Source organism: Nerophis lumbriciformis, linkage group LG25 (assembly GCF_033978685.3).
Source record: "Nerophis lumbriciformis linkage group LG25, RoL_Nlum_v2.1, whole genome shotgun sequence".
In the NCBI taxonomy this organism is placed as follows: domain Eukaryota; kingdom Metazoa; phylum Chordata; class Actinopteri; order Syngnathiformes; family Syngnathidae; genus Nerophis; species Nerophis lumbriciformis.
Genome location: NC_084572.2, coordinates 34836697 through 34852156, shown reverse-complemented (window position 1 = coordinate 34852156; position 15460 = coordinate 34836697). Strand labels below are relative to the sequence as shown.

At 35.9% G+C, this 15460-nt stretch overlaps 1 protein-coding gene across 1 annotated transcript in view; it reads right to left on the bottom strand.

The window, feature by feature from the left end:
- Nucleotides 1-15460, bottom strand: part of c3b.2 (complement component c3b, tandem duplicate 2) — a 68596-nt gene that overhangs the window by 42655 nt on the left and 10481 nt on the right. The window contains exons 4-12 of the mRNA XM_061984264.1: nt 12919-13010; nt 12729-12811; nt 12551-12638; nt 10183-10285; nt 9992-10106; nt 1948-2063; nt 1733-1876; nt 1443-1649; nt 1181-1381 (exon numbers count right to left, since the gene is read on the bottom strand). Of these exons, the coding sequence (XP_061840248.1) occupies nt 1181-1381; nt 1443-1649; nt 1733-1876; nt 1948-2063; nt 9992-10106; nt 10183-10285; nt 12551-12638; nt 12729-12811; nt 12919-13010 (1149 nt within the window). The remainder of the gene's footprint in view (nt 1-1180; nt 1382-1442; nt 1650-1732; nt 1877-1947; nt 2064-9991; nt 10107-10182; nt 10286-12550; nt 12639-12728; nt 12812-12918; nt 13011-15460) is intronic.

Genomic DNA, 15460 nt, shown 5'->3' with positions numbered 1-15460 from the left:
TTCTCTTATCATGTCTTAGCTTCTTTTAGCGTCTGTTATCATCTCTTAGCGTCTCTTAGCATCTCTTAGCTTCTTTTAGCTAACTTTGCTTATCGTCTCTTAGCGTTGCTTATCATCTCTTAGCGTTGCTTAACTTCTCTTAGCTAGCATCCCTTAACGTTTTTTTGCGTCTCTTATCTCTTAGCTTCTCTTATTTTTTATTGTCACTTAGCTTCTTTTAGCTTCTCTTAGCTAGCATCTCTTAACGTCTCTTTGCGTCTCTTATTGTCTCTTAGCCTTTAGTATCGTCTCTTAGCTTCTTTTAGTGTCATTTATCATCTCTTAACGTCTTTTAGCGTCTCTTATCATCTCTTAGCTGCCCTAGCTTAGCTTGTCTTTTTTAGCTTCTTTTAGCTTTTCATAACTTCTCTTAGCGTCGCTCATCAACTCTTAGCGTTGCTTAACTTCTCTTAGCTAGTATCTCTTAGCTAGTATCTCTTAGCGTTGCTTAACTTCTCTTAGCGAGTATCTCTTAGCGTTGCTTAACTTCTCTTAGCGAGTATCTCTTAGCGTTGCTTAACTTCTCTTAGCTAGTATCTCTTAGCGTTGCTTAACTTCTCTTAGCTAGTATCTCTTAGCGTTGCTTAGCGTCTCTTAGTGAAAAATGCATTGGCCTCTATTTTATTTCAACTTCTTAGCATATTTGGGTTAGTTAGACGTCTTTTAGCGTCTCTTATCATCTCTTAGCTTCCCTTGGCATCTCTTAGCTTTTTTTAGCTTGTGTCTTTTTTAGCTTCTTTTAGCTTTTCATAAATTCTCTTAGCGTCGCTCATCATCTCTTAGCGTTGCTTAACTTCTCTTAGCTAGTATCTCTTAGCTAGTATCTCTTAGCGTTGCTTAACTTCTCTTAGCTAGTATCTCTTAGCGTTGCTTAACTTCTCTTAGCTAGTATCTCTTAGCGTTGCTTAACTTCTCTTAGCGAGTATCTCTTAGCGTTGCTTAACTTCTCTTAGCTAGTATCTCTTAGCGTTGCTTAACTTCTCTTAGCTAGTATCTCTTAGCGTTGCTTAGCGTCTCTTAGTGAAAAATGTATTGGCCTCTATTTTATTTCAGCTTCTTAGCATATTTGGGTTAGTTAGACTGTGTTGAATAAACAATATTGAAGTACATTTCTCTGGACTCGGTCCTAGGAAGCACTCACATCTCCAACGCAGGAGTCGGTTACATCCACCCAGATGGAGTCGGCCATCACCTCCTCCCGGGATCGTGCCATAAGTCTGAAGAAGGCCACGAAGCGGAAGGAGGGCATCATTTCGGGCGTGACGGTCATCCCCACGCTGGTGACCAGCTGTCCCGTCACGTCCATTCGCTTGGCATCGATAATCTTGCCTTTGTTGACCACCTGGCAGGTACAACAGGGTGTTCAGGACCCTGAGGAGGGTGCCAAGGTGACTGGGACCCACCAGGTAGGTGATGTGGCGGATGCTGTCTCGGAGCTTCGGCTCGGCAGCGATGGTGAGTTTGAAGGTCAGCCGGTCGCCTACGGACGCCGTGTTGGTGCTGGTGGAGATGTGGAGGTAGGTCATACTGAGCATGGTATTGTACGGGAGGAGGATTATCTGGTTCTTAGCCTGCTGGTCTGGTTTGAGGCCCGCCTGCATGGTCTCGACCTGTAGAAGACCCAGAGCAGAAGAACACCGACTTCATCCGTCCGTCACATCATTTAACGACACAATCACCAGACGGTTCTCACAACGAGGGTTTGGCTGCGACGACTGTCGGGCATGTTGACGGTGGCCCTGGTCGTGCCTGAGCTGACCACCACGGGCTCCTTCAGCATGTTCACCTTCACCGGGATGTTACGAGCCAGGGAGCCATCGGGGTGGCTCACCTGGATCTGAGGAGATGGTTTCAGAGGTGAGCAGCCGTCAGCGAGCGGAAAGTGCTGAAACCCCGCCAGCAACGTACGGTGAAGTCAAAGGGGAGTCCTGGTTTGAAGAACTTCTGTGTGTCTTTGAAGGACAGGACGTACGGGGAGTCCACAATCCTGATGCCCGTCTTCGTCGCTTCCACTAGGTCGCTGCCTTCAGAAGGTGCGAAAAGAAGGGACCAAAATCTATCATCTCCTTCACTTGTTTGCTCCACTTTTAAGAGAACAGGCATTCAAACCAACAAATCGCCCCTTGAACCAGCCCTAAGTGTTGCGTCTCTGGCCTGCCTCCGCCTCCTAGGTCGGAGGGTGGCATGGGTGTGTGAAGGATCAAGGAAGATGCCGATGATGATCATTGAACAAAGACTCATTTATTTGATCATGCAGCACTACGGGTACTGCAGCACCTGGGGAGGATCTAGCCAAATGATATCTCCCTCCTCGGGGCGACCAGACAACCAGTTCTTAGAAACCGATACAAGGTCCTCTCAGTTCCGTAGGTTCGTGGTCCGGAAGTTGACTTCACCATGACCATGTAAAGGCATGTTGGTGTACGTAAGTGTTTACCTAAGCGTCTGACTAACCGTTGGCGTTATCTTAAACATGGTACCGGCTCTCACAGGGAACTGTCCAGACTCCTGAACCCCATCGACATATTTCCTATGCGTGGGCTCTGTACCGAGGATGTGGTTGTAGCTTGTGCAGACCTTTGAGACACTTGTGATTTAGGGCTACATAAATAAACATTGATTGTTTGATTGATGTCACACTTGACGGCCATACTTTATCCCCTGCCCTCAATGATGGAGCACTGTTCAACAAAACCGTCCGTTTGCTTCCAATTTCTCTTCTAAGTTCTCGCTAATTCAACGAAAACGTTAGCGAGGGGTGCCCACACTTTTTTCCACTGAGGGCCACAGACTGACAAGTCAAAGGATGCGGGGGCCCATTTTGGTAGTTTTTACCTTCAAAACCAGAACAATATATAGCTTTTTTTTCAAAGAACTAGAAATCGCAATTTCAGTAGAAACAATGTCAAAGCCGAGCTGAAATGCTAAAAGTTTGCAGGCTGGCCAGATAGCGACAAGTAAAAAAAAAAAAAATATGAGCAAAGTGAGCTAAAAAAAAAAAGTGTTAATCAGCTCATTTGTAAAATGAGATTTTATATAAAAAAATATTTATAAAAACAAAAATTGGTACTGGTATCGATTCCCAGGTAGAGGGAATCGGTACCGTTTTAGTGCAAATGTGAACAATACCCACCCCTACTATTGTCTATTATACTAGTATGGACCTGGACTACATGCATCTATCAAACAGCTGGTACGTACTAAATGCAATACTTACAGTATTAACACTTTGTAGGGCGCAACAAAAACTATACACGAATCCTTCAAAACGTCTTGTGCTTGCAACTGTCAGAAATGTGATAGTCAAACAAGATAACAGCAGTTATAATCAGCTCATTTTATAAAAAAATATTTATAAACACACCCGACAATAAAAAAAATTGGTACTGGTATCGATTCCCAGGTAGAGGGAATCCGAATCGTTTTGGTCCAAATGTGAACAATACCCACCCCTACTATTGTCTATTATACTAGTATGGACCTGGACTACATGCATCCATCAAACAGCTGGTACGTACTAAATGCAATACTTACAGTATTAACACTTTGTAGGGCGCAACAAAAACTACACACGAATGCCTTCAAAACGTCTTGGGCTTGCAACTGCCATTGAGACTCAGAAATGTGATAATAAAACAAGATATCATAATCAACATATTTTTTTCAATGAGATTTTATTATCAAAAGTATTTATTAACACACCCGAAAATACCGACAATTGGTACTGGTATTGGTCCAAATGTGAACGATACCCACCCCTACTATTGTCTATTATACTATTATGGACCTGGACTACATGCATCTATCAAACAGCTGGTGCGTAATAAATGCAATACTTACAGTATAAACACTTTGTAGGGCGCAACAATAACTATACACGAATGCCTTCAAAACGTCTTGTGCTTGCAACTGTCAGAAATGTGATAGTCAAACAAGATAACAGCAGTTGTCATAATCAGCTAATTTTTCAAATGAGATTTTATACAAAAAAATATATATAAACACACCCGAAAATAACAAAGATTGGTACTGGTATCGATTCTCAGGTAGAGGGAATCGGTACCGTTTTAGTGCAAATGTGAACAATACCCACCCCTACTATTGTCTATTATACTATTATGGACCTGGACTACATGCATCTGTCAAACAGCTGGTACGTACTAAATGCAATACTTACAGTATTATCACTTTGTAGGGCGCAACAAAAACCATACACGAATGCCTTCAAAACGTCTTGGACTTGCAACTGCCATTGAGACTCAGAAATGTAATAATACAACAAGATAACAGCAGTTGTCATAATCAGCTCATTTATAAAATGAGATTTCATATAAAAAAAATATTTATAAACACACCTGAAAATAACAAAGATTGGTACTGGTATCGATTCCCAGGTAGAGGGAATCTGCACCGTTTTGGTCCAAATGTGAACAATACCCACCCCTACTATTGTCTATTATACTATTATGGACCTGGACTACATGCATCCATCAAACAGCTGGTGCGTAATAAATGCAATACTTACAGTATTAACACTTTGTAGGGCGCAACAAAAACTACACACGAATGCCTTCAAAACGTCTCGCGCTTGCAACTGCCATTGAGACTCAGAAATGTGATAATAAAACAAGATATCATAATCAACATATTTTTTTCAATGAGATTTTATTATCAAAAGTATTTATTAACACACCCGAAAATACCGACAATTGGTAGTGGCATCGGTCCAAATGTGAACGATACCCACCCCTACTATTGTCTATTATACTATTATGGACCTGGACTACATGCATCTATCAAACAGCTTGTACGTAATAAATGCAATATTTACAGTTTTATCACGTTGTAGGGCGCAACAAAAACCATACACGAATGCCTTCAAAACGTCTTGGACTTGCAACTGCCATTGAGACTCAGAAATGTAATAATACAACAAGATAACAGCAGTTGTCATAATCAGCTCATTTTTAAAATGAGATTTCATATAAAAAAAATATTTATAAACACACCTGAAAATAACAAAGATTGGTACTGGTATCGATTCCCAGGTAGAGGGAATCGGTACCGTTTTGGTCCAAATGTGAACAATACCCACCCCTACTATTGTCTATTAGACTATTATGGACCTGGACTACATGCATCTATCAAACAGCTGGTATGTAATAAATGCAATACTTACAGTGTTAACACTTTGTAGGGCGCAACAAAAACTATACACGAATGCCTTCAAAACGTCTTGGACTTGCAACTGTCAGAAATGTGATAGTCAAACAAGATAACAGCAGTTGTCATAATCAGCTCATTTTTTAAATGAGATTTTATATACAAAAATATATATAAACACACCAGAAACAAAAATTGGTACTGGTATCGATTCCCAGGTAGAGGGAATCGGTACCGTTTTGGTCCAAATGTGAACAATACCCACCCCTACTATTGTCTATTATACTATTATGGACCTGGACTACATGCATCTATCAAACAGCTGGTACGTAATAAATGCAATACTTACAGTATTATCACTTTGTAGGGCGCAACAAAAACCATACACGAATGCCTTCAAAACATCTTGGGCTTGCAACTGCCATTGAGACTCAGAAATGTGATAATACAACAAGATAACAGCAGTTATCATAATCAGCTCATTTTTAAAATGAGATTTCATATAAAAAAAATATTTATAAACACACCTGAAAATAACAAAGATTGGTACTGGTATCGATTCCCAGGTAGAGGGAATCGGTACCGTTTTGGTCCAAATGTGAACAATACCCACCCCTACTATTGTCTATTAGACTATTATGGACCCGGACTACATGCATCTATCAAACAGCTGGTACGTAATAAATGCAATACTTACAGTATTAACACTTTGTAGGGCGCAACAAAAACTACACACGAATGCCTTCAAAACGTCTCGGGCTTGCAACTGCCATTGAGACTCAGAAATGTGATAATAAAACAAGATATCATAATCAACATATTTTTTTCAATGAGATTTTATTATCAAAAGTATTTATTAACACACCCGAAAATACCGACAATTGGTACTGGTATCGGTCCAAATGTGAACGATACCCACCCCTACTATTGTCTATTATACTATTATGGACTTGGACTACATGCATCTGTCAAACAGCTGGTACGTAATAAATGCAATACTTACAGTGTTATCACTTTGTAGGGCGCAACAAAAACCATACACGAATGCCTTCAAAACGTCTTGGACTTGCAACTGCCATTGAGACTCAGAAATGTAATAATACAACAAGATAACAGCAGTTGTCATAATCAGCTCATTTTTAAAATGAGATTTCATATTAAAAAAATATTTATAAACACACCTGAAAATAACAAAGATTGGTACTGGTATCGATTCCCAGGTAGAGGGAATCGGTACCGTTTTAGTGCAAATGTGAACAATACCCACCCCTACTATTGTCTATTATACTAGTATGGACCTGGACTACATGCATCTATCAAACAGCTGGTACGTACTAAATGCAATACTTACAGCATTAACACTTTGTAGGGCGCAACAATAACTATACACGAATGCCTTCAAAACATCTTGTGCTTGCAACTGTCAGAAATGTGATAGTCAAACAAGATAACAGCAGTTGTCATAATCAGCTCATTTTTAAAATGAGATTTTATATACAAAAATATCTATAAACACACCCGACAATAACAAAAATTGGCATTGGTATCGATTCCCAGGTAGAGGGAATCCGAATCGTTTTGGTCCAAATGTGAACAATACCCACCCCTACTATTGTCTATTAGACTATTATGGACCTGGACTACATGCATCTATCAAACAGCTGGTGCGTAATAAATGCAATACTTACAGTATTAACACTTTGTAGGGTGCAACAAAAACTACACACGAATGCCTTCAAAACGTCTTGGGCTTGCAACTGCCATTGAGACTCAGAAATGTGATAATAAAACAAGATATCATAATCAACATATTTTTTTCAATGAGATTTTATTATCAAAAGTATTTATTAACACACCCGAAAATACCGACAATTGGTACTGGTATTGGTCCAAATGTGAACGATACCCACCCCTACTATTGTCTATTATACTATTATGGACCTGGACTACATGCATCTATCAAACAGCTGGTACGTAATAAATGCAATATTTACAGTTTTATCACGTTGTAGGGCGCAACAAAAACCATACACGAATGCCTTCAAAACGTCTTAGACTTGCAACTGCCATTGAGACTCAGAAATGTAATAATACAACAAGATAACAGCAGTTGTCATAATCAGCTAATTTTTAAAATGAGATTTTATATAAAAAAAATATTTATAAACACACCTGAAAATAACAAAGATTGGTACTGGTATCGATTCCCAGGTAGAGGGAATCGGTATCGTTTTGGTGCAAATGTGAACAATACCCACCCCTACTATTGTCTATTAGACTATTATGGACCTGGACTACATGCATCTATCAAACAGCTGGTGCGTAATAAATGCAATACTTACAGTATTAACACTTTGTAGGGCGCAACAATAACTATACACGAATGCCTTCAAAACGTCTTGTGCTTGCAACTGTCAGAAATGTGATAGTCAAACAAGATAACAGCAGTTGTCATAATCAGCTCATTTTTAAAATGAGATTTTATATAAAAAAATATTTATAAACACACCTGAAAATAACAAAGATTGGTACTGGTATCGATTCCCAGGTAGAGGGAATCGGTACCGTTTTGGTCCAAATGTGAACAATACCCACCCCTTCTATTGTCTATTAGACTATTATGGACCTGGACTACATGCATCTATCAAACAGCTGGTATGTAATAAATGCAATACTTACAGTGTTAACACTTTGTAGGGCGCAACAAAAACTACACACGAATGCCTTCAAAATGTCTCGGGCTTGCAACTGCCATTGAGACTCAGAAATGTGATAATAAAACAAGATATCATAATCAACATATTTTTTTCAATGAGATTTTATTATCAAAAGTATTTATTAACACACCCGAAAATACCGACAATTGGTACTGGTATTGGTCCAAATGTGAACGATACCCACCCCTACTATTGTCTATTATACTATTATGGACCTGGACTACATGCATCTATCAAACAGCTGGTACGTAATAAATGCAATACTTACAGTATTATCACTTTGTAGGGCGCAACAAAAACCATACACGAATGCCTTCAAAACGTCTTGGACTTGCAACTGCCATTGAGACTCAGAAGTGTAATAATACAACAAGATAACAGCAGTTGTCATAATCAGCTCATTTTTAAAATGAGATTTCATATAAAAAAAATATTTATAAACACACCCGAAAATAACAAAGATTGGTACTGGTATCGATTCCCAGGTAGACGGAATCGGTACCGTTTTGGTCCAAATGTGAACAATACCCACCCCTACTATTGTCTATTAGACTATTATGGACCTGGACTACATGCATCTATCAAACAGCTGGTGCGTAATAAATGCAATACTTACAGTATTAACACTTTGTAGGGCGCAACAAAAACTACACACGAATGCCTTCAAAACGTCTCGGGCTTGCAACTGCCATTGAGACTCAGAAATGTGATAATAAAACAAGATATCATAATCAACATATTTTTTTCAATGAGATTTTATTATCAAAAGTATTTATTAACACACCCGAAAATACCGACAATTGGTACTGGTATCGGTCCAAATGTGAACGATACCCACCCCTACTATTGTCTATTATACTATTATGGACCTGGACTACATGCATCTGTCAAACAGCAGGTACGTAATAAATGCAATACTTACAGTATTATCACTTTGTAGGGCGCAACAAAAACCATACACGAATGCCTTCAAAACGTCTTGGACTTGCAACTGCCATTGAGACTCAGAAATGTAATAATACAACAAGATAACAGCAGTTGTCATAATCAGCTCATTTGTAAAATGAGATTTCATATAAAAAAAATATTTATAAACACACCTGAAAATAACAAAGATTGGTACTGGTATCGATTCCCAGGTAGAGGGAATCGGTACCGTTTTGGTCCAAATGTGAACAATACCCACCCCTACTATTGTCTATTAGACTATTATGGACCCGGACTACATGCATCTATCAAACAGCTGGTACGTAATAAATGCAATACTTACAGTGTTAACACTTTGTAGGGCGCAACAAAAACTATACACGAATGCCTTCAAAACGTCTTGGACTTGCAACTGTCAGAAATGTGATAGTCAAACAAGATAACAGCAGTTATAATCAGCTCATTTTATAAAAAAATATTTATAAACACACCCGACAATAACAATAATTGGTACTGGTATCGATTCCCAGGTAGAGGGAATCCGAATCGTTTTGGTCCAAATGTGAACAATACCCACCCCTACTATTGTCTATTATACTATTATGGACCCGGACTACATGCATCTATCAAACAGCTGGTACGTAATAAATGCAATACTTACAGTATTAACACTTTGTAGGGCGCAACAAAAACTACACACGAATGCCTTCAAAACGTCTCGGGCTTGCAACTGCCATTGAGACTCAGAAATGTGATAATAAAACAACAGCAGTTATCATAATCAACTCATAATATTTAAATTAGATTTTATTATCACAAGTATTTATTAACACGCCCAAAAATACCGAAAATTGGTACTGGTATCGGTCCAAATGTGAACGATACCAACCCCTATTATTGTCTATTATTTTATTATTGTATTGTATTGTTTATATGATTGTGCTGAAATGTTTTATTTCCCCTCTGGGATTAATAAAGTATTTCTGATTCTGATACTGATTATGGACCTGGACTACATGCATCTATTACGTTGGACAAGTGCACAGTTACAGTGTGTGTGTAAGTAGTGCATCAAGCACAGCTCATTAGCATTAAAGCTACAGGCACGCTTTCTGACGGAACACCTTTAAAAACACATTGTTTACCGGTCTCTGTGAGGACGGAAGCTTTGACGTAGATGGAGCTGCCCGCCAATGCCCGGATGTTGGGATACGCCCTCTTCAGCTCGTCCACGCTCAGCGTCACAACTCCGCCGTCCAGCTGCAACCAGACACTTTGGTGATGCGGGCCCGCGACTCGCCTCGGCGGACGCTCGGGGAAGACGGCGGTCACTCACGTTAGACACCTGCTTGACCGAGGGCAAGCGGGTCATCTCCTTGTTGGCGTGGACTCCAAACACCACGTAGGCCTCGCCCTGGACCGGCTGGCCGTAAAGGTACCTGGGGACACACGAGTAACGCCGATTCGACTTGGTAGAGCGCGGATCAATCAGGAAGCAATCCCGTTTTAGACTTTCACATGCAGAATGATGGCATGTCGATACAAGCCTGACAGCGTCGATACCAATGTGAGTACTGGTATCAGATCGATACTGGAGCGATGGGATTTGTACTTAATTATAAAATACTCGTTTCCTAATCTACTGACTGCAAGCAATGGAATTTGTTTATGTTGTTTTCTTGACATTATGTTTACATTTTTGTGACATTGTCACACTATTTCGCACCAGTAACGTACTTAAAAAGGGGTCCCGATCAGGTACTGATATCAAAAGTCGATCCGATATCAGCAAAAAAAAAGAACAAGCATCAGAAGACATCGGCGAGCGAGAAAAATGTGCAACATCATGTCTTTTCTTCTATTTCAGTCATTTACAAAAGGTAAACATGGTGGGAGGTAGCAGTTGCACAACAGCTAAGCGCACAGTAGCACACAAGCTAGACAATAGGTAATAATCCGACAACATTTGTCAGTACAAACAAGTATCAGTTAATTATAGTTGCATATTACTTATAGATACATAGTCTCCAAGCCAGACGTGTGCTAGAAAGTATCCAGTAACAAGCGTGTCCACATCATTCAACACATGATCTACCATTGCACACTACAAAAATAAAAGTAAGAGCCTTTTCGCTGATATCGTATCGGCCCATATTTAAGGCTCCAATATCGGTATCGGAAGTGGCAAAGATGTATGACGACACCCTTAAATGCAATAAGAAGGATTTTAACGTTATTCTAATATATGCTTTTAAACTGTTGCATTGCTATACAAAATCATTTTTATTTGAATAGAATATTGTTCCTGTCTTATCATGATCAACTAACGAGAAGCAAAGGTACAAAATGATTCAATGTCAAAAGTATTGGTATCGACGATACTGGCCCTGTATCTACTTGGTATCGGATCGATACGATCTGCAACACCGATGTACAGTCACGTTGTCTTGATGTCTTTTTTTCATTTTGGACAATGTTTGCTAAAAAAAATATTTTTTTAAATAGAGAAAAATACAAATAAACAAAAATCATAAAAAAATTAAAAATATATAACAATAAATTTAAAATATTTTTTTAAACTGCAGGTTTGTACCTATACAAAAAGACAAAAAAAAATATATATGTATATATATACACACACACAATACAATTTAAAATTTAAAATAAATTAAAAAGATTTGCTAAAACGACATTTTTGTCCTGGGCAGGCTAGGGTTTTTTCCACTTAAGACTAGATTTGCTCAAAAAAAATAAAAAAATAAAAACATAAATAAATAAATACATAAATAAAATAAATGAATAAATACAATAAATAATAATAATAATCATCATTTTAAAAAGATTTGCTAAAACTACATGTTTGTCCTGGACAAATTTGCTTTAAAAAAATAAATAAATAAAAACAATAAATAACTAAAGAAAATAAATAAATAAATAAATAAATACATGAACAATATTTTTTTTTTTTAATAAATAAATAAAAAGATTTGCTCAAACTACACGTTTGTCCTGTTTGTTTTAAAACTTTAGACAAGATTTGCTTAAAAATAAAAGAATAAATAAAAACATATATAAATAATAAAATAAATACATTTAATATAAATTTAAAAAATGTTTTTCCTAGGCAAGTTAGGTTATTTTTCCACTTTAGACAAGATTTGCTTAAAAATAAAAATAAAAATAAAAACATAAATAAATAAATAATGAAATAAATCAATACATTTAATATAAATTAAAAAAAATAATATGTTTGTCCTAGACAAGTTAGGTTCTTTTTCCACTATAGACAAGATTTGCTTAAAAAAATTAACAAATGAAAACATGAATAATTAAATAATAAAATAAATACATAAATACCTTTAACAATAAATAAATCCATAAAAAAATATAAAAAATATTTGCTAAAACTACACGTTGGACAAGTTCATTTTTTTCCACTCTAAACAACATTTGCTTAAAAATAAGAAATACGTAAAAACATAAATAAATACATGTAATAATTTTTTTTTTTTTTAAAACAATAAAATAATTTTAAAAATATATATATATTGTTTTTACTTCAGACAAGATTTGTTGAAAACAATACAACTAAAAAATAAATACATGCAAGTAATAAATAAATAAAAAAGCAATAAAAAAAATGTAAAAAATATTTGCAAAAACTGCACGATTACGTACGTCTGACTCTCTGTAAAAGTGGGTACCTGGCAGAGATCTCCACCTCCAGCTGCTCGTCATGGAGGCTTAGGTAGGACTTCCTGGGCGTCAAGGTGACGTTGAAGGCAGGGAGCACTGCAACGCAACACAAGTCCAGCTGAAGAAGACCTCACAGCACAAACAGCAAACAAATATGCCAGCCAATAAGGTGAGACGGTGACGTACCGTATTTCTTCACCTCAAACTGGGAGGTGAAGGTGTTCTGCTTCCAGTGGTCAAACTTAGCAATGATCTTCCAGGTGCCTTCACTGTCAATCAGGAACACATTATTCTTCTTCTTGTGACGGCTATTCCTTCGTTTCATGGCTTCACGCTGCACACTTCTTACCGCCACATGGTGGACTTTTTCACTTACTTGGCAAACTCCGGCAAGAAAAAAGAGTCGGACAAGACGCCGTAAGAAGCCCTGCTCCGTAACACCTGCTTGACCACCACACCTTCTGGATTCTAGTGCACACATGTCGTGGTTATTGTCTGATTATTGGCACATGATGTCCTCCCGTACAACTTTTTCACTGACCATACGATACCGATATTGGTGCGATACGACCTATACTTATACCAATTCAAATGTATAGGGATTCACCTCATGAAATTATTACCCAATGCATTTGATTATCACATTTTTAAATAGTGAGGAAAAAAAAAAATCGGTAAATTTTCCCAGTAAAAAATTGGCAACTCAGTCACCACAATTTTACTGTAAAATTCAATGTGGTTTTAACAGCATTTCATTCATCACTTCAACACATCATTGTGTTTAATGTCCAAACATTCCCACATATAATCATCTACTTATTATTATTATTGAGTGAATGTCCAAACATTCCCACATATAATCATCTAGTTATCATTATTATTATTAATATTATTGTGTAAAAGTCCAAACATTCACACAATAACATTCTACACCAATAATCATCTACTTATTATTATTATTGTGTGAATGTCCAAACATTCACACAATAACATTCTACACCAATAATCATCTAGTTATTATTATTATTGTGTGAACTTCCAAATATTCACACAATAACATCCTACACTAATAATCATCTAGTTATTATTATTATTATTATTATCGTGTGAATGTCCAAATACTCACACAATAACATTCTATACCTATAATCATGTAGTTAGTATTATTATTATTATTGTGTCAATGTCCAAATATTCACACAATATCATTATACACTAATACTCATCTAGTTATTATTATTATGATTAATATTAATATTGTGTGAATGTCCAAATACTCACACAATGACATTCTACACCTATAGAATTTCCAAATATTCACACATTATACAATAATAATCATCTAGTTATTATTATTATTCTATGAATGTCCAAATACTCACACAATAGCATTCTACACCGATAATCATCGTTATTATTATTATTATTAATAATAATATTAATATTGTGTGAATGTCCAAATACTCACACAATAACATTATACACCTACAATCATCTAGTCATTATTATTATTGTATGAATGTCCAAACATTCACACATATAATCATCATGTTATTATTATTATCATTAATATTATTGTGTGAATGTCCAAACATTCACACAATAACATTCTAGACCAATAATCATCTAGTTATTATTATTATTATTGTGTGAATGTAACCAAACATTCACACATGTAACATTATACAGCAATAATCATCTAGTTATTATTATTATTATTATTATTATTGTGTGAATGTCCAAACATTCACACACTAACATTCTACACCAATAATCACCTGGTTATTATTATTATTATTGTGAGAATGTCCAAATATTCACACAATAACATTTTACTCTAATAATCATCTAGTTCTTATTATTATTAATTTTAATATTGTGTGAATGTCCAAATACTCACACAATAACATTCTACACCTACAATCATCGAGTCATTATTATAATTATTATTATTATTGTGTGAATTTCCAAATATTCACACAATAACATTATACAATAATAATCATCTAGTTATTATTATTATTATTGTATGAATGTCCAAATACTCACAAAATAACATTCTACACCGATAATCATGTAGTTATTATTATTATTATTATTAATAATATTGTGTAAATGTCCAAATACTCACACAATAACATTCTACACCTATAACCATCTAGTCATTATTATTATTGTATGAATGTCCAAACATTCACACAAATAATCATCTAGTTATCATTATTATTATTATTAATATTATTGTGTAAATGTCCAAACAATCACACTAGCATTCTGGACCGATAATCATCTAGTTATTATTATCATGTGTGAATGTAACCAAACATTCACACATGTAACATTCTACAGCAATAATCATCAAGTTATTATTAGTTATTATTGTGTGAATTTCCAAATATTCACACAATATTATACACTAATAATCATCTAGTTATTATTATTAATATTTATATTGTGTGAATGTCCGAATACTCACACAATAACATTCTACACCTATAATCATCTAGTCATTATTATTATTATTATTGTGTGAATGTTTAAATACTCACACAATAACATTCTACACCTATAATCATCTAGTCATTATTATTATTATTGTGTGAATTTCCAAATACTCACACAATAACATTCTACACCAATAATCATCTAGTTATTATTATTATTATTATTATTGTGAATTTCCAAATATTCACACAATAACATTATACACTAATAATCATCTAGTGATTATTATTATTAATATTAATATTGTGTGAATGTCCAAATACTCACACAATAACATTCTACATCTATAATCATCTAGTCATTAATATTAATGTATGAATGTCCAAACATACACACATATAATGATCTTGTTATTATTATTAATATTATTGTGTGAATGTCCAAACATTACAGGGTTTATTGTGTGAATGTCC